This window comes from Salmo trutta, chromosome 15 (assembly GCF_901001165.1).
Source record: "Salmo trutta chromosome 15, fSalTru1.1, whole genome shotgun sequence".
In the NCBI taxonomy this organism is placed as follows: domain Eukaryota; kingdom Metazoa; phylum Chordata; class Actinopteri; order Salmoniformes; family Salmonidae; genus Salmo; species Salmo trutta.
Window position 1 is genome coordinate 46,890,931 of NC_042971.1, and position 20,574 is coordinate 46,911,504.

Sequence of the window (20,574 nt, forward strand, 5' to 3'; positions counted from 1 at the left end):
TATCTAGGCTCAGGAGAAGACCTAGATGCAGACAGTTTCGAAGTAACAAAAGTTTATTACAGAAACGGGGGCAGGCAAACGACAGATCAAGGGCAGGCAGAGGTCAGTAGTCCAGAGCAGAGTACGAAAGGTACAGAACGGCAGGCAGGGTCAGGGCAGGCAGAATGGTCAAAACCAGGAAAGCTAGAAAACAGGAACTAGAGAAAGACAGGAGCATGGGAAAACCTCTGGTAGGCTTGACGAGACAAAACAAACTGGCAACAGACAAACAGAGAACACAGGTATAAATACACTGAGTATAATGGGGAAGATGGGCGACACCTGGAGGGGGGGTGGAGACAAGCACAAAGACAGGTGAAACAGATCAGGGTGTGACAACTTTTTTACATACTAATCAGAAAATGATCCACAATCTAGGCCTATCTCTATGCTGTTGTTTGAGACTTGCTTACTGTATTCTGTTGGGTTATGTATGTTGGGTTATGTTTCCCTGTCAAAAGGGAGAGCTGGAGAGTGGCCCAGAGTCAGGTAATCCCATAGAGCTCTAGTGTAATACTTAAGCTAGAAAGCTGGAGGAGGAGGAGGAGGAGAAAGTTCTGATGGGAGTTTTTCTTGGAACTTTCACTGTAGGCATCAGTACTCAGACTGTAGGGTCTGCTTAACATAGGAGTCCTCAGCATCTTTACACCAGCTTAAAGAGCCTTCGGGATGTATTCAAACCCCTTGACATTTCCACATTTTGTTGTGTTACAGCCTTATTCTAAAACTGATTTGATATTTTTTTTGCCTCAATCTACACACAGTACCCCATAATGACAAAGCAAAAACAGGTTTATAGAAATGTTTGCAAATGTATAAAAAATTAAAAATGGAAAAAACGTATTTACGAATGTATTCAGACCCTTTGCTATGAGACTCGAAATTGAGCTCAGGTGCATCTTGTTTCTACAACTTGATTGGAGTCCACCTGTGGTCCATATAAGGTCTCACAGTTGATAGTGCATGTCAGAGCAAAAACCAAACCAAGAGGTCGAAGGAATTGTCCGTAGAGCTCCAAGACAGGATTGTGTCAAGGCACAGATCTGGGGAAGGGTTCCCAAAAAATGTCTGCAGCATTGAAGGTCCCCAAGAACATAGAGGCCTCCATCATTCTTTAATGGAAGAAGTTTGGAACCACCAAGACTCGTCCTAGAGCTGGCCGCCCGGCCAAACTGAGCAATCGGGGGAGAAGGGCCTTGGTCAGGGAGGTGACGAAGAACCCATTGGTCACTCTGATAGAGCTCTAGAGTTCAGGCCTTTATGGAAATGGCTGAGTGCATGTTCCAAAAGGTGTTTCGTCTGTATGGGATCCTGGAAGACATCGTTTCGGAGACCCCAGTTCGTCACCAGGGTGTGGCGAGCCTTCTGCGACCGACTGGGGGTCTCCATCAGCCTATCCTCCGGATACCATCCCCAAACCAACGGGCAGACGGAACACCTGAATCAGGAAATAGGGAAGTAGCTTCGCCAATACTGCACCCACCAACCACACAAGTGGAGTCGCTATCTAGCCTGGGCCGAATATGCACAGAACTCCCTGGTGCATTGCTCACTCCTTTTCAGTGTGTCCTCGGATACCAACCCCCCGTGTTCCCATGGGAGACAGAGCCTGGGAACTGTGCCTGCCGTCAATGAGTGGTTTCGACAGAGTGAGCCGGTTTGGGCAACGTGTGTGGCTCTCTACATGGGACATCCGGCTTCGTGACCAATGCAAAAAGTTCAGTCCACAGTTCATTGGTCCCTTCAAAATAATACACCGCATCAGTCCTGTCACCTACCGTCTCCTCATCCTTCCAAGTGTCCCTTCTCAAGCCTGTGAGGTACAGCCCTCTCCATCCTCCTGTGGTGCACCTCGACGCACCCCCCCTGTTTGACGTCGGCGGTGCACCGGCTTATTCCTTCCAAGCCCTCCTTGATTCCAAGCACCTGGGTGGTCACATCCACTACCTGGTGGATTGGGAGGGGTATTGACCAGAAGATTGGTCCTGGGTCCCCGCCCAGGACATCCTTGACCCAGCCATGATCCTGGCTTTCCACTGTAACCGTCCTGACCGCCCAGCTCCATGTCCCCGGGGGAGGCCCCCTGCTCAGCTTCCGAGGCAGTCAAGAGCCGGGGTACTGTAACATCTGCTTCCAACTCACACCCTCAAACACGTAGATCCCTTGAATGCAGCTCACACACTCAAACACCTAGATCCCCTGAACGCAGCTCACTCTCCAGATCCCAATTACCTGAATTCTAATCAACTGTTCACACACCTGTATGTCATTATCACACATTATTTAGTACAGTTCTGCACCCCATTACTATGAGGTATTGTTTGTTTTGTGACACACGTCTTACGGAGCGCTGTGTCTCCTCCCGTGTATGATAGTTTATTTTATTTTTTTTTGTTAATTTTTTATTTCACCTTTATTTAACCAGGCAGGCTAGTTGAGAACAAGTTCTCATTTGCAACTGCAACCTGGCCAAGATAAAGCATAGCAATTCAACACATACAACAACAGAGTTACACATGGAATATACAAAACATACAGTCAATAATACAGTAGAACAAAATAAAACAAAAAGTCTATATACAGTAAGTGCAAATGAGGTAAGTTAAGGCAATAAATAGGCCATGGTGGCAAAGTAAATACAATATAGCAATTAAACACTGGAATGGTAGATGTGCAGAAGATGAAGTAGAGATACTGGGGTGCAAAGGAGCAAGATAAATAAATACAGTATGGGCATGAGGTAGGTAGATAGATGGGCTGTTTACAGAGGGGCTATGTACAGGTGCAGTGATCTGTGAGCTGCTCTGACAGCTGGTGCTTAAAGCTAGTGAGGGAGATATGAGTCTCCAGCTTCAGAGATTTTTGCAGTTCGTTCCAGTCATTGGCAGCAGAGAACTGGAAGGAAAAATGACCAAAGGAGAAATTGGCTTTGGGGTGACCTGTGAGATATACCTGCTGGAGCGCGTGCTACGAATAGGTGCTGCTATGGTGACCGATGAGCTGAGATAAGGTGGGGCTTTATCTAGCAGAGACTTGTAGATAACCTGTAGCCAGTGGGTTTGGCGATGAGTATGAAGCAAGCGCACATCAACGTGAGCGTACAGGTCGCAATGGTGGGTAGTGTATGGGGCTTTGGTGACAAAACGGATGGCATTGTGATAGACTGCATCCAGTTTGTTGAGTAGAGTGTTGGAGGCTATTTTATAGACGACATCACCGTCCAGAGTAGTGATGCTGGACGGGCGAGCAGGTGCGGGCAGTGATCGGTTGAATAGCATGCATTTAGTTTTACTTGCGTTTAAGAGCAGTTGGAGGCCACGGAAGGAGAGTTGTATGGCATTGAAGCTCGTCTGGAGGTTAGTTAACACAGTGTCCAAAGAGGGGACAGAAGTATACAGAATGGTGTCGTCTGCGTAGAGGTGGATCAGAGCATCACCAGCAGCAAGAGCAACATCACTGATGTATACAGAGAAGAGAGTCGGCCCGAGAATTGAACCCTGTGGCACACCCGTAGAGACTGCCAGAGGTATGGACAACAGGCCCTCCGATTTGACACACTGAACTCTATCAGAGAAGTAGTTGGTAAACCAGGCGAGACAATCATTTGAGAAACCAAGGCTGTTGAGTCTGCCAATAAGAATGTGGTGATTGACAGAGTCGAAAGCCTTGGCCAGGTCGATGAATACGGCTGCACAGTAATGTCTCTTATCGATGGCGGTTATGATGTCGTTTAGGACCTTGAGCGTGGCTGAGGTGCACCCATGACCAGCTCTGAAACCAGATTGCATAGCGGAGAAGGTACGGTGGGATTCAAAATGGTCGGTAATCTGTTTGTTAACTTTCGAAGACCTTAGAAAGACAAGGTAGGATAGATATAGTTCTGTAGCAGTTTGGGTCTAGAGTGTCACCCCCTTTGAAGAGGGGGATGACCGTGGCAGCTTTCCAATCTTTGGGAATCTCAGACGGTATGAAAGAGGTTGAACAGGCTAGTAATAGGGGTTGCAACAATTTCGGCAGATAATTTTAGAAAGAGAGGGTCCAGATTGTCTAGCCCGGCTGATTTGTAAGGGTCCAGATTTTGCAGCTCTTTCAGAACATCAGCTATCTGGATTTGGGTGAAGGAGAAATGGTGGGGGCATTGGCGGGTTGCTGTGGAGGGTGCAGGGCAGCTGATTGCGGTAGGGGTAGCCAGGTGGAAAGCATGGCCAGCCGTAGAGAAATGCTTATTGAAATTCTCAATTATAGTGGCATTATCGGTGGTGACAGTGTTTCCTAGCCTCAGAGCAGTGGGCAGCTGGGAGGAGGTGCTCTTATTCTCCATGGACTTTACAGTGTCCCAGAACCTTTTTGAGTTAGTACTACAGGATGCAAATTTCTGTTTGAAAAAGCTAGCCTTAGCTTTTCTAACTGCCTGTGTATATTTGTTCCTAACTTCCCTTAAACGTTGCATATCACGGGGGCTATTCGATGCTAATGCAGAACACCACGGGATGTTTTTGTGCTGGTCAATGGCAGACAGGTCTGGAGTGAACCAAGGACTATATCTATTCCTAGTTCTACATTTTTTGAGTGGGGCATGCTTATTTAAGATGACGAGGAAGGCACTTTTAAAGAATAGCCAGGCATCATCTACTGACGGGATGAGGTCAATGTCATTCCAGGATACCCCGGCCAGGTCGATTAGAAAGGCCTGCTCGCAGAAGTGTTTTAGGGAGCTTTTGACAGTGATGAGGGGTGGTCGTTTGGTCGCAGACACATTACGGATGTTGGCAATGAGGCAGTGATGGCTGAGATCTTGATTGAAAACAGCAGAAGTGTATTTGCAGGGCGAGTTAGTTTGGATGACATCTATGAGGGTGCCTGTGTTTACAGATTTGGGGTTGTACCTGGTAGGTTCATTGATAATTTGTGTGAGATTGAGGGCATCAAGCTTAGCTTGTATGATGGCCGGGGTGTTAAGCATGTCACAGTTTAGGTCACCTAGTAGCACGAGCTCAGAAGATAGATGAGGGGCAACCAATTCACATATGGTATCGAGGGCACAGCTGGGGGCAGAGGGAGGTCTATAGCTGGATTAACCTCCACATCACCAGAGGAACAGCGGAGAAGTAGGATAAGGGTACGGCTAAAGGCTATACGAACTGGCCGTCTAGCACGTTTGGAACAGAGAGTAAAAGGAGCAGGTTTCTGGGCACGATAGCATAGATTCATCGCATGGTGTACAGACAAAGGTAAGGTAGGATGTGAGTACATTGGAGGTAAACCTAGGCATTGAGTAATGATGAGAGAGATATAGTCTCTAGAGACGTTTAAACCAGGTGATGTCATCGCATATGTAGGAGGTGGAACAACATGGTTGGCTAAGGCATATTGAGCAGGGCTAGAGGCTCTACAGTGAAATAAGACAGTAATCACTAACCAGGACAGTAATGGACGAGGCATATTGATATTAGAGAGAGGCATGCTTAGCCAAGTGAACATATGGGTCCAGTGAGTAGTTGGGCTGACTGGGGACACGGCGATTCAGACAGTTAGCAGGCCAATGCTAACAAGCTAACAGTTAGTAGGCCGGGGCTTAACAAGCTAGCAGTTAGCAGACCGGGGCTGGCAAGCTAGCAGTTAGCAGACCGGGTTAGCAAGCAAGCAGTTGGCAGACCGGGGCAAGCAATTAGCGGACCGGGGCAGGCAAGCTAGCAGTTAGCAGACCGGGACAAGCAAGCTAGCAGTTAACAGACCGGTGCTAGCAAGTTAGCCTTTGGGGGATGTTGCGATGGGGGTAAGTCTGTTTTTGCCTCTTCGTGCGGTGACGTCAATAGACCAGTCGTGGAATTAGTAGGGTTCCAAGTAGCTCTAGGTAGCTAGTAGGCTGTGGTTAGCAGAATGGGCCTTCGCCTGAGGGGCATGTTGGAATCCTCGGGCAGATTATGTCGGTATTCCAGTCGTAGAGGATCGGCTGGGTTCCGTGCCCTGTACCGGCAGTAGAGGGGGTCCGGATATTGTAGCCCAGGAGTGGGCTTCGGTGGTAGCACAGGAGCCCTGGCCGGGCTAGCTTCAGGCTAATTGGTGCTTGCTCCGGGATGGAAACGCTAGTCAGGAGTAGTCACCCGGGATTGCGGTTAGCTAGTTGCGAAGATCCAGATGAAAATGTTCAGAGTTTGCGGTAGGAATCCAGGGATATGGGGGAAAAATAGAATAAATAATAATAGGTCCATTATGCTCTGGTTTGAGTTACGTTGTTCGAACTGGCGAGTGCATTCCGAGCTAAAGGTTAGCTGATTACCGCTAGCAATGGTATGCTGACTGATAGCTGGTAGGTAGTTAGCTGGCTAGCTTCAGTTGAGGGATTCCAGATCCGGAGTAAATAGAAATACTTTCGAAAAAAACAGATCCACGCCACATTGGGTGAGGCGGGTTGCAGGAGAATATTTAGAAGTTGAGGTTTAGGAAAATATTTTAAAAAGATATGCGAAGAAAAATATGTAAAAAGATATATACAAGGGACATGACAGGGCAAAGACGTCTGACTGCTACGCTTTTGCCTTTTCCCTGCCTGTACTGTTGCCCTTTTGGACCCCGTTTATGACCTTCTGCCTGCCCCTGGACCCAGCTACCTGCCTCCTGAGGTGGTCCTTTGCAATAAACACCTGCTGCACCCTGTGCTTGAAACCAGCTCTCTGTCTCCCCTCGTGTTCATTACACTACCATCTTCACATTGCATGGAGTCCAGCAAGTAAACAGACTTGCAGCAGCTTTGCTCGTACTGTAGAACAGAAATGGAGAAAATCATATTTTGTATGATTTACCTTGATATCATATAGCCCCCATTTGACTTAGAACCCATTAATAAACCAAGTCCTGAAACAAATTAATTATAAGAGGGGGAGAAATGTTTTCCTGAATTTAGTTTTGTCCTCCTCTGCTCTACTCCGCCTTAACCTTTCATTGTGGTGGATGTTTTGTTTTTGAGCCTTTCTGTCACGGCTTGCCTGCGGTTTCAGCTCATTTGTTTCAGGGATTTCTGTGTGTGTTTGGTTGATCCAATCCTCCTCGATATGGGAGGCTGGTGAGGGCTGCATCAAAGGCCTTTTGATGTGTTACAAAGCGTTACGTCTCAAACTCGGGCTCACGATGACATCAATCCCTCACCAGCAGCAGCCCTCAGAGCAGCCCTCAGAGCATTACCTGACGTTGCAGCTTCCTTTGCCTCACTCTATTTACACTGTCACTGCAAATAGCAGCAGCCCTGCAGATGATACAAGTAAGAACAACGTCTGGGGAGGTTCTCATTCCTCGTTTTTATTAAACCCGTCTGCACATCACACACGCCTGCCATTTGAATTCCATAGAAGATGGTGGGGAGCGGGAGTGCTGTAGACTTGAACCATTTTTCTAAGTGCCTGCATGGTGTTTTTAGAGGTCTTTTTTTGGATAACTCTGGAGTATGTTCAGTGTGGTGTGTGTGTAAAGACCCAAGGCTTTTAGGGATGGAAGTGTCCTAAGGCACATTGCAGACCCCATGCAGAGCACAGCAGTAAAGTCACTGTCCCTAGAGTGCATGTTATGCAGTCCTTTTACTGTTAGGGGTGACTGAGGGCACAGCACATCACTTTAGTTGTTGTGTGTTTGAAATGTCATTTTGGGAGAAATTGTCCTGCTTTAACCCCCCATCCCACACCCCTGCCTATCCTGTGCCTTGTCCCCTGTGGCACTCTTAGTGTTAAATCCTCTCAGCTTGATAAAGGAACATAACGAGGAAAGTGGATGATGAAAGGATTATGTAAATACATTGATAATCTGTTACCATCAAGCAGTCCACATCATGTCACTTGAATAGTTAATGATGCATGACTTGCACTTTAAAAATATTGTAATTCACCCCTTGTTGGATCTTGGAATGATTGAAAAAAACCCACCAATGATAGATTATTCTCTCTTGCTCTGTGTTCCCACAGGACTTGGGACTCCAGGGAACATCCCTCAATGATATCCTCTATAAGAACGCAGCCTTTCTCAACCTGGTGGATCCAATCTCCCATGAGCTCTTGCTCAGCCTGGCCAAAGACATGCAGTGTCCAAAGAGGGTAAGCCCATCGTAATGTCTGACTGTTGAGCTGTCTGTTGGTCCATCTGTCTGTTTGTCTCAACCACCTCAGCCGTGCTGTTGTCAGGGAACATCAAATGAGATCAGGCACAGAAAATATAACGTTTAGGAATCCACGGCTGCAAGGGTCAATTCAAGAGCAAATAGATGATGGTCAGTCTCTTAGAAATATGGCGATTTGGTTTGGTTCCAGCCTTCCAACTGCTGCCATAAATCATACAGTTATGATTAACTAACGACCAGAAGTAGGTCAGTCACAGCGTGGTGTCATTTCTACAAAAGTACAATCCAATGTCAACAACAACTCATCAAAACGTGATGAACCAGTTTCACTGCTTCAAAACATTACTTTTATTGTGCATTCAACCATAGTACTGTGTATCTATATCTCAAGAGCCCTGTGGTGGCTACTGCCTGTGCATATTCTGAATCATGTTTGAATTTGATTCCATGTTGACTATGCCCCAATTCACATCAAAGAGAAAAACATGTTATTATGAGGGAGAAAGAGCAATGGAACAAGAGCAAGACCAAGGAGAGAGGGACTGACAGATGCTAAAGTATATTTTGATGTATAACCATGTTGGCTGGACAAGGGAGAAGAGCCTTGAGATAATGTGGTGATAGCACCCAAATGGTTGGATTGTTTGTAGTGGGATAAGTGAAGGGGATCAGACAATATAAATAACCTTCACCTTTTAAACCAACATTCTAAGAACAAAGGAAACAGCCCCATCACTACACAGCTCAATGTGGCATAATAGGGGTTGCAAGGACATAAGTGAAACAGTGGTCCATTGAAATATGTGTATCCAAGATGTTCTGCCTTGGGCTTGTAAAATGTATCAATTAATTCTTAGGTGTCACAAGGTTACCTGTTGTGCTAAATGTGGTTTAAAGGAAAATTCCACCCAAAAACAATGTTTTGGTATTTGTTTCATTACTGCATTGTTGACATAGTCCCAAAATGTTTTTTCAAGATATGTAACTTTCAAAATACAGAAATCATCCCCGTGTGATGCATTTTACATCATATGAAGGAAAATGCAGGGGTCTAATTCCATTGTTCATGATGTCGGAAAGGAAAATAGGCCTATTTTCATTCAATGTATTTAGTTCAGAGAGTCAACAAGAGCAGTCACTTTGACTTTTCCTCTGTTTGAAAGCCAGACACTTTGACCCTATGTATGTATGTATGTATGTATGTATGTATGTATGTATGTATGTATGTATGTATGTATGTATGTATGTATGTATGTATGTATGTATGTATGTATGTATGTATGTATGTATGTATATTACAGGAAACAGATACTCTGAAGTCATCCAACAAAATCTGCAGACAGCTGATATTCCACCTGACCCCTCACTCCAAGTGGATGAGACAAAGCCTTCCCAGGAGGAAGTCGCAGGCCTGGTGAGTCTGTCCGTCTGCCGATCTGTCCATCTATCGCTGGCACATCCACTAACTGGGACAGCTACTGCCATAACACCACTGCAAAGAAATGAACAGCGAACAGCAAACTGACGTCAGAGGAGTGATACAGTACGCACGGCCCCAAAACCTACTTAAGCCCACTAACATCTCTGAAACAGGACAGTCTCATGTTCAGTGAGTTTGTTAGAGATTAGTCACTCCTGATATTGGGTGCTTTACTGTACAATAACAGCAATGATTTCATGTGTTAGATAATTACACAGCAGCACCAGCTTCCACCAAGTCTATTTTGTTAGTGTCTTGGATAGGGTTGCAAAGCTACCGGTAATTTACCAAAGTTACTGCAATCTTCAGTAATTAACAGAAAATCTATGGCAATGTATCGTCATTTTGGTCATTTATTCTTGAATAACTTTTAAAATATTTTTATATAGTATTCATTTATTATATCTGTGTCCATATTTGTCACATCCTGACCAGTATAGAGGATTATTTGTATTATTTGGTCAGGGCGTGGCAGAGGTATGTTTGTTTTGTATGGTGGGTAGTTGTATGTTAGCACTGCTTTTGTTTAGCCTGCTACACTGTTCCTGTCGTGAGTTTTGTTTATTGTTTTTTCCTCGTGGTCACATTTAAAATAAATGATGATGAGCACGCAATCCGCTGCATATTGGTCCACTTTGTCCGACAGCGATTTCAACATATCTTCTGACGAAGAGGTTTGTGACAATATTTTCCATGGGTTTCTAGTAGATAGACCACATGGTTAAGAGAAAATAGTCTAATTAATGACAAAAGCATCTAATCAACAATGGCATTATTTTCAATTAACTGCAACTATTGAATGTGTTCACAACTGCCACTAGTTTGGCGCCAAAACTTTTACAAGAAATACATACAGTGGCTTGCGAAAGTATTCACCCCCTTGGCATTTTTCCTATTTTGTTGCCTTACAACCTGGAATTAAAATAGATTTTTTGGGGGGGGTTGTATCATTTGATTTACACAGCATGCCTACCACTTTGAAGATGCAAATAATTTTTTCTTGTGAATCAAAAAAAATAAGACTAAAAACAGAACTTGAGCGTGCATAACTATTCACCCTCCAAAGTCAATACTTTGTAGAGCCTGTCACGACTCCTACCGAAGGTGGCTCCCCCTCCTGCTCGGGTGGCGCTCGGCGGTCGTCGTCACCGGCCTACTAGCTGCCACTGATTCCTTTTTGTTTCCCCCCCTTTTCGTTATTAGGTGCACCTGTTCTTAGTTGGGCTAATTAGCCGGCTTTATTAGCCAGCAGGCCCGCCTGCTCTGTGTGCGGGATTATTTTTCCATTGTATGCTGTGCGTGATTACACGCGGTTTGTTGCACATTTTTCAGTGGTGCGTATGTTTGCGCACGCTGTGTTTTGTCCTGTGTGTTTGGGGCACTTTGCTTTGTAGTGCGCTCTATGCGCCGTTTGGGTTGGCTGTCGTTTGTTTTGGAAGCCTATTAAAGCCACTACACCGAATCGCTGTTTTCCTGCATTTGAGTCCTCATCTACCAACACCCACGCCTTACAGAGCCACCTTTTGCAGCAATTACAGCTGCAAGTCTCTTGGTATGTCTCTATAAGCTTGGCACATCTAGCCACTGGGATTTTTGCCCATTCAAGGCAAAACTGCTCCAGCTTCAAGTTGGATGGGTTCCGCTGGTGTACAGCAATCTTTAAGTCATACCACAGATTCTCAATTGGATTGAGGTCTGGGCTTGAACTAGGCCATTCCAAGACATTTAAATGTTTCCCCTTAAACCACTCGAGTGTTGCTTTAGCAGTATGCTTAGGGAAATTGTTCTGCTGGAAGGTGAACATCCTTCCCAGTCTCAAAGACTGAAACAGGTTACCCTCATGAATTTCCCTGTATTTCACGCCATCCATCATTCCTTCAATTCTGACAAATTTCCCAATCCCTGCCAATGGAAAACATCCCCTGATCTGTTTGGAGAGCTCCTTGGTCTTCATGGTGCCGCTTGCTTGGTGGTGCCCCTTGCTTAGTGGTGTTGCAGACTCTGGGGCCTTTCAGAACAGGTGTGTGTATACTGAGATCATGTGACACTTAAATAAAGTCCACCTGTGTGCAAACTAACTAATTATGTGAATTCTGACGGTAATTGGTTTCACCAGATCTTATTTAGGGGCTTCATAGCAAAGGGGGTGAACACATACGCACGCACCACTTTTCCAGAATTTTTTTTTAAACATGTTGGTTTTTTCATTTTACTTCACAAATTTGGACTATTTTGTTTATGTCCATAACATGAAATTGAAATAAAAATCCATTTAAATTACAGGTTGTAATGCCACAAAATAGTTAAACCGCCAAGGGGGATGAAGGCACTGTACTGACATATTTATTTTACTAAGTGTTTAAAAATATATTTATAAAGAATCAATCATGCTGAAACCCTCATTTAACATCCACAGTATTCACTAAATTGATGGTTTATATTTAGGATAATGTTTTACAGCTTTGCCTTTCTATTTTTTTATTTTAAAATCATATTTTATTATTTCATATTTTAAATGTTAAGGCCACACAGAGGGCCATAGATGATTACAGACACCTGTGATAATCTAAAGTTCTCAAAAGGGCCAGTAGATGTCTTGTGATAGATTACATAAAATCCTTAATTCTGGTAGTTTACTGATAAATGTATAAGGTTACCAGTAATATACCTGCCTTTGCAACCCTAGTCTTGGGGTCATATAATATAGGCCTGTGTAGTATCCTATTGTGTTGGGCAGTATATCATATCATGTTTACTTGGTGCAGAATAAGTTTGTGAGGGAGTATACTGTAGTGTAATTGTTCCACGCCCCACTGCACAGCTTGACAACTGTCATGGTATTGTGGACCTATCTAATCGTGGAATAAATGAGCAGATCAATCCTAATAAATAACAAAGAGATCGGTTTCAATTAGAAAAATATCAGACAGATCCAGCTCGGGTACTAAGATGACGCCAACAGAGGGCACCACGCTTCAAGCTCTGATAAAAAAACATTGCAGGTTTCGGTTTTTCTCAATCAGTTTGTTTTGTGCATTACTGCATACACCCGGTTAGAACTATTGTAATACAAATCGCTGGGTACTCACAATCCACCCGACCTCCCTGAGATGTAAAAACAATGGACTAGCTTCTTTGGCGAGGCACCAAGCTGCTTTGGAGTCCTACCGGAGTGTAGGAAGCGAAAATGCCGATGGAGACGCAGACGTGGTGCGGTCTTAGTGAGATTAAGACGTCCTCCATTACCAAGCATACTACTCGCCAATGTTCAATCAATAATGAACAAACAAAAGTAGCAAGGATCTCCTTCCAGAGGGACATCAGATCCTGCAACATAGGGATTATATACAACCAACGGGTTTTCGTTTTTTAGCGGATAGGAAGCGGCCTCTCTCTGTCAAGACCAAAGGTGGTGGCCTCTGATTTAGGACCAACACATGATGCGACGTGGGAAACGTACAGGAACTTGCAAGCTTCTGCTCCCCCAACTTGGAATACTTGGTCATCAAATGTCACCCTTTTTACCTTCGAGAGATTTCTCAGGGATTATTGCCATGGCTGTGTACATCCCGCCCCAAGCCGACACAAAAAAGGCTCTAGAAGATCTTCATTGGACCCTGAAAAAACTAGAGATTGCATTCTCGGAGGCAGCATTCATTGTTTCGGGGACTTTAACAAAACTAATTTGAGTACCGTGCTCACAAATTATTTTCTAACACATCGACTGTCTAACTTGTGGAAATTCTACTCTTGACCACTGCTACATGCCTTTTCGACACGGGTATAAGGCCCCCTCCCGTCCTCCTTTCATAAAATCTGACCATGACTCCATTACTTCTCCCCGCTAACAAACAAAGACTCAAGAGGGAAGTTCTGATGGTCAGGTCTGAACAGCATTGGTCCGACCAATCAGAATTCATGCTCCAAGACTATTTTGATCACGTGGACGCCTCTGGAGATAACGTCATTGAATATGGTGACTCAGTCACCGGATTCATAAAAAAATGCATAGATGACGTGATACCAATAGTATCTTTCAAAACAAACCCACTTCAAAACGTGGATTGATAACAGCCTTGTAGGGAAATTGGAAGAGAAGCTGCTTTTAAACAGTACAAATATGACTTATACAGATAGATCAAGATGGTGAAATACAAGTATAGAGACAAGTGGAGGAGCAATTCAGCGGGTCAAACACAAGGCATATGTGGCAGGTGCTCTTAACATTTACAGATTACAAAAAGGAAAGCCAGCCACATCATGATCACCAACACCACCCTACCGGGCGAGCTAAACACCTTTTTTTCAAGATTCGAGCACAATGACCCTGAGCTGCCGGGAGAGCCCCAGATGACAACGTGGGCTACATAATCACAGTCTCCATTGAGGACGTATGCACAGCTGAAGTCGGACGTTTACATTCACCTTAGCCAAATACATTTAAACTCAGTTTTACAATTCCTGACATTTAATCCTAGTAAAAATTCCCTGTCTTAGGTCAGTTAGGATCGCCACTTTATTTTAAGAATTTGAAATGTCAGAATAATAGTAGAGTGATTTATTTCAGCTTTTATTTCTTTCATCACATTTCCAGTGGGTCAGAAGTTTACATACACTCAATTAGTATTTGGTAGCATTGCCTTCAAATTGTTTAACTTGGGTCAAACGTTTCGGGTAGCCTTCCACAAGCTTCCCACAATAAGTTGGATGAATTTTGGCCCATTCCTCCTGACAGAGCTGGTGTAACTGAGTCAGGTTTGGTTGCCTCCTTGCTCGCACACGCTTTTTCAGTTCTGCCCACAAATTTTATATAAGATTGAGGTCTGGGCTTTGTGATGGCCTCTCCAATACCTTGACTTTGTTGTCCTTAAGCCATTTTGCCACAACTTTGGAAGTATGCTAGGACTCATTGTCCATTTGGAAGACCCATTTGCGACCAAGCTTTAACTTCCTGACTGATGTCTTGAGATGTTGCTTCAATATATCCACATAATTCCCCTCCTCATGTTGCCATCTATTTTGTGAAGGGCACCAGTCCCTCCTGCAGCAAAGCACCCCCACAACATGATGCTGCCACCCCCGTGCTTCACAGTTGGGATGGTGTTCTTCGGCTTGCAAGCTTCCCCTTTTTTCCTCCAAACATAACGATGGCCATTATGGCCAAACAGTTCTATTTGTTTCATCAGACCAGAGGACATTTCTCCAAAAAGTACGATCTTTGTCCCCATGTCCAGTTGCAAACCGTAGACTGGCTTTTTTATGGTGGTTTTGGAGCAGTGACTTTTTCCTTGCTGAGTGACCTTTCAGGTTATGTCAATATAGGACTCGTTTTACTGTGGATATAGATACTTTTGTACCTGTTTCCTCCAGCATCTTCACAAGGGCCTTTGCTGTTGTTCTGGGATTGATTTGCACTTTTCGCACCAAAGTACGTTCATCTCTAGGAGACAGAACATGTCTCCTTCCTGAGCGGTATGATGGTTGTGTGGTCCCATGGTGTTTATACTTGAGTACTATTGTTTGTACAGATGAAGGTGGTACCTTCAGGCATTTGGAAAATGCTCCCAAGGATGAACCAGTCTACAATCTACCAAGTCTAAAAAAGAAATAGAGGTCTTGGCTAATTTCTTTTGATTTTCCCATGATGTCAAGCAAAGAGGCACTGAATTTGAAGGTGGGCCTTGAAATACATCCACAGGTATACCTCCAATTGACTCAACTGATGTCAATTAGCCTATCAGAAGCTTCTAAAGCCATGACATCATTTTCTAGAATTTTCCAAGCTGTTTGAAGGCACAGTCAATTTAGTGTGTAAACTTCTGACCCACTGGAGTTGTGAAATATAAGTGAAATAATCTGTAAATAATTGTTAGAAAAATTACTTGTGTCATGCACAAAGTAGAAGTCCTAACCGACTTGCCAAAACTATAGTTTGTTAACAAGAAATTTGTGGAGTGATTGAAAAACTAGTTTTAATGACTCCAACCTAAGTGTAAACTTCCGACTTCAACTGTAAGTCATGCAAACGTGTTAACCCTCGCAGGCTGCAGGCCCAGACGGCATCCCTAGCCATGCCCTCAGAGCATGTTTAGACCAGCTGGCTGTTGTGTTCTCTGACATTTTTAAATCTCTCCCTAGCTCAAGCCGCTATCCCATCTGCTTCAAGATATCCGCAATCATCCCTGTGCCCAAAACGAAAGTAACTGAACGACTACCGACCAGATGCACTCACTTACGTCATCATAAAGTGCTTCAAGAGGCTAGTCAAAGACCATATCACCTCCTCCCTCTCCGACACACTAGGCCCTCTCCAATTCACCTACGGCCCTGACAAATCCAATGACGACACAATTGCCATTGCGCTGCACATTGCCCTTACCCACCTGGACAAAAGGAATGCATATGTGAGGATGCTGTTCATCGACTCCAACTCTGCCTGCAATACCATAGTGCCCTATAAGCTCATTTCAAAACTCAAGGCCCTGGGTCTCCTCCCTATGCAACCGGGTCCTGGACTTCCTGACGGGCCGCTCCCAGGTGGTGATGGTAGGCAACATTACCTCCTAAACAGGGGGGGCCCACAAGGGTGCGTCATCAGTCCCCTCCTGTATTCCCTATATACCCACGACACAGTTCCAACTTCATCATCAAGTTCGCTGACGACAGTCAAATTTGATCAGTCACGTACACATATTTAGCAGATGTTATTGCGGGTGTAGCGAAATGCTTGTTTTCCTAGCTCCTACAGTGCAGTAGTATCTAACAATTCACAGCAATGCACACAAATCTAAAAGTAAAATAGTGGAATTAAGAAATATATAAATATTACATTGCTCAATGTTGGAGTGGTATTGACTAAAAAAACTGTAGAATAGAATACAGTATATACATATGAGATGAGTAAAGCAGTATGTAAACATTACTAGTTACTAGTGCTCCATTATTAAGGTGGCCAGTGAGTCCAAGTCTATCTATATAGGGCAGCAGCCTCTAAGGTGCAGGGTTGCGTAACCGGGTGGAAGCCGGCTAGTGATGGCTAGTTAACAGTCTGGTGGCCTTGAGATAGGAGAGAGAAACAACTTCTGTCGACATCGTCGCCCCACCGCTACTCCCCCTATGGACATTCCCCCCAACTGACTTTTACTCTGCCCCCACCCCATGACAGGCATCAATGTTGTCGTTGTTAAAATATATATTAGTACTTTTTTTATTACCATTTTTGTTTTTAATTTCACTTGGTCCCCAAACCACCTCAATGGTCATGCTGCTCCCCCTATAGTCATTCCCCCCACCCTCTCAACAGTTTACTCTGCCTCCACCCCAATGGAAATGTATTTAGTCAACACTGCTACAGTTATGATGTACAGTACCAGTTTGTTTGGACACAACTACTCATTCAAGGGTTTCTTTATTTTTACTATTTTCTACATGGTAGAATTATAGTGAAGACATCAAAGCTATGAAATAACACATGGAATCATGTAGTAAACAAAAAAGTGTTAAACAAATCACACGCTTGGCATTCTCTCAACCAGCTTCACCTGGAATGCTTTTCCAACAGTCTTGGAGTTCCCACATATGCTGAGCACTTGTGGCTGCTTTTCCTTCACTCTCCGGTAAAACTCATCCCAAACCATCTCAATTGGGTTGAGGTCGGGTGATTGTGTAGGCCAGGTCATCTGATACACTCCATCACTCTCCTTTGTCAAATATCCCTTACACAGCCTGAAGGTGTGTTGGGTCATTGTCCTGTTGAAAAACAAATGATAGTCCCACTACGTGCAAACCAGATGGTATGGCGTATCGCTGCAGAATGCTGTGGTAGCCATGCTGGTTAAGTGTGCCATGAATTATAAAGAAAGCACTGACACTGTCACCAGCAAAGCACCATCACACCTCTTCCTCCATGCTTCGTGGTGGGAACCACACATGTGGAGATCATCCGTTCACCTACTCTGCTTCTCACAGCGGTTGGAACCAAAAATAAAAAATCTGGACTCAGACCAATGGACAGATTTCCATTGGTCTAATGTCCATTGCCTGTGTTTCTTGGCCAAAGCAAGTATCTTCTTATTGGTGTCCTTTAGTAGTGGTTTCTTTGCAGCAATCCGACCATGAAGGCCTGATTCACGCAGGCTTCTCTGAACAGTGGAGGTTGAGATGTGTCTGTTACTTGAACTCTGTGAAGCATTTAGTTGGCTGCAATTTCTGAGGCTGGTAACTCTAATGAACTTTTCCTCTGCAGCAGAGCTAACTCTGGGTCTTCGAATGTGCAAGTAGAGATACTGGGGTGGAAAGGTTAATAAATTAATAAATACAGTATGGGGATGAGGTAGTTGGATGGGCTATTTACAGATGGGCTATGTACAGGTGCAGTGATCTGTGAGCTGCTCTGACAGCTTGTGCTTAAAGCTAGTGAGGGAGGTAAGAGTCTCCAGCTTCAGTGATTTTTGCAGTTCGTTCCAGTCATTGGCAGCAGAGAACTGGAAGGAAAGGCGGCCAAATGAGGAATTGGCTTTGGAGGTGACTAGTGAGATATACCTGCTGGAGCGCGTGCTACAGGTGGGTGCTGCTATGGTGACCATTGAGCTGAGATAAGGCGGGGCTTTACCTAGCAAAGACTAGTAGATGACCTGGAGCCAGTGGGTTTGGCGACGAGTATGAATCGAGGGCCAGCCAACGAGAGCATACAGGTCGAGGTGGTGGGTAGTATATGGGGCTTTGGTGACAAAACGGATTGCACTGTGATAGACTGCATCCAATTTGTTGAGTAGAGTGTTGGAGGCTATTTTGTAAATGACAACGCCAAAGTCGAGGATCGGTAGGATGGTCAGTTTTACGAGGGAATTTTTGGCAGCATGAATGAAGGATGCTTTGATGTGAAATAGGAAGCCAATTCTAGATTTCATTTTGGATTGGAGATGCTTAATGTGAGTCTGGAAGGAGAGTTTACAGTCTAGCCACTCACCTAGGTATTTGTAGTTGTCCACATATTCTAAGTCAGAACCGTCCAGAGTAGTGATGCTGGACGGGCGGGCAGGTGCGGGCAGTGATCGGTTGAAGAGCATGCATTTAGTTTTACTTGCATTTAAGAGCAGTTGGAGGCCACGGAAGGAGAGTTGTATGGCATTGAAGTTCGTCTGGAGGTTAGTTAACACAGTGTCCAAAGAAGGGCCAGAAGTATACAGAATGGTGTCGTCTACGTAGAGGTGGATCAGAGAATCACCAGCAGCAAGAGCGACATCATTGATGTATACAGAGAAGAGAGTCGGCCCGAGAATTGAACCCTGTGGTACCCCCATAGAGACTGCCAGAGGTCCGGACAACAGGCCCTCCGATTTGACACACTGAACTCTATCAGAGAAGTAGTTGGGGAACCAGGCGAGGCAGTCATTTGAGAAGCCAAGGCTATTCAGTTTGCCGATAACAATGCGGTGATTGACAGAGTCGAAAGCCTTGGCCAGGTCGATGAGTATGGCTGCACAGTAATGTATCTTATCGATGGTGGTTATGATATCGTTTAGGACCTAGAGCGTGGCTGAGGTGCACCCATGACCAGCTCTGAAACCAGATTGCATAGTGGAGAAGGTACGGTGGGATTCGAAAAGGTCGGTAATCTGTTTGTTAACTTGGCTTTCGAAGACCTTAGAAGGCCAGGGTAGGATAGATATACAGTGAGCAACATAATTCATTGGACAGTGACCATTGTTTTGTTATTTTGATTTTGCCCTCTAGCACTTTGAGTTTGAAAGGATACAATGAGGGTGAAGTACAGACTGTCAGCTTTAATTTGAGGGTATTTTCATACATATCGGATGAACCGTTTAGAAATGACAGCACCTTTTGTACATGGGCCCCCCATTTTAAGGTACTACAAGTATTTGTTGAATTGGCTTCACAGATGTGTGTCGTTAGGCAGGTGTATTCATTTGTGTCGTTAGTGAATGCAGGAGAGCTGTTGATAAATAGTATTGATTCTAGACATTGCTATTGCCTTTGGAGTTTGTTGTTGGGGTGTGACAACATGAGCAGTGTCGATGCAAATGAAGCTGGCCGTCATATAGCTCAGAAATGAAAATCAATTGCAAAAGCATGCAAAAGCATGCAAAAGCATGCATAAGCAGGAGCATTGCAAAAACCCTGAGCATACCCAAATCAACAGTTTGGTTCATCATTAACAAGAAAAAAACAACCAGTGAACTCATTTATGTCAAAAGACCCGGCAGACTGAGGAAGACCACTGGATGACCGGAGAATACTCTCTATGGTGAAAAAAAAAACCCTGACAACAGCCCAACAGATCAAAAACACTCTCCTGGATGCAGTTGTAGATGTGTCAAAGTCTACCATACGTAGAAGACTACACCAGCAGGACAACAGAGGGTACACTACAAGATGCAAACCACTGATAAGCCTGAAGAACAGAGAGGCGAGATTACAGTTTGCTAAAAATCACCTAAAAGAGCCCCAAGAGTTCTGGAAAAAAAGTATTGTGGACAGATGAGACAAAGATTAACATGTACCCGAGTGATGGAAAGAGAAAAGTGTGGAGAAAAAAAAAGACATGCCCATGATCCAAAGCATACCACCTCATCTGTGAAACATGGTGGAGGGGGTGTTATGGCTTGGGACTGTATGGCTGCCTGTGGAACAGGCTCACTTGTCTTCAACGATGATGTGACTGCAGACAGAAGTAGAACAATGAATTCTGAAGTCTGCAGAAATATTTTATCTGCTCAGATAAAACCAAATGCCTCAACTAATTGGATGGCACTTCATCATGCAACAAGACAATGACCCTAAACATACTGCTAGAGTAAACGAAGGGGTTTTTGATGGCCAAAAAGTGGAAAATCCTTGACTGGCCAAGTCAATCACCGGATCTGAATCCAATTGAACATGCATTTTACATGCTGAAGAGGAGACTGAAGGCAATAAGTCCCCGAAACAA

At 44.4% G+C, this 20,574-nt stretch overlaps 1 protein-coding gene across 1 annotated transcript in view; it reads left to right on the plus strand.

The window, feature by feature from the left end:
• The window catches only part of LOC115149170 (leucine-rich repeat-containing protein 75B-like), a 56,945-nt gene that overhangs the window by 11,400 nt on the left and 24,971 nt on the right, over window positions 1–20,574 (plus strand). The window contains exons 2-3 of the mRNA XM_029691768.1: window positions 7,992–8,120; window positions 9,445–9,557. Coding sequence (XP_029547628.1) covers window positions 7,992–8,120; window positions 9,445–9,557 — 242 coding nt within the window. The remainder of the gene's footprint in view (window positions 1–7,991; window positions 8,121–9,444; window positions 9,558–20,574) is intronic.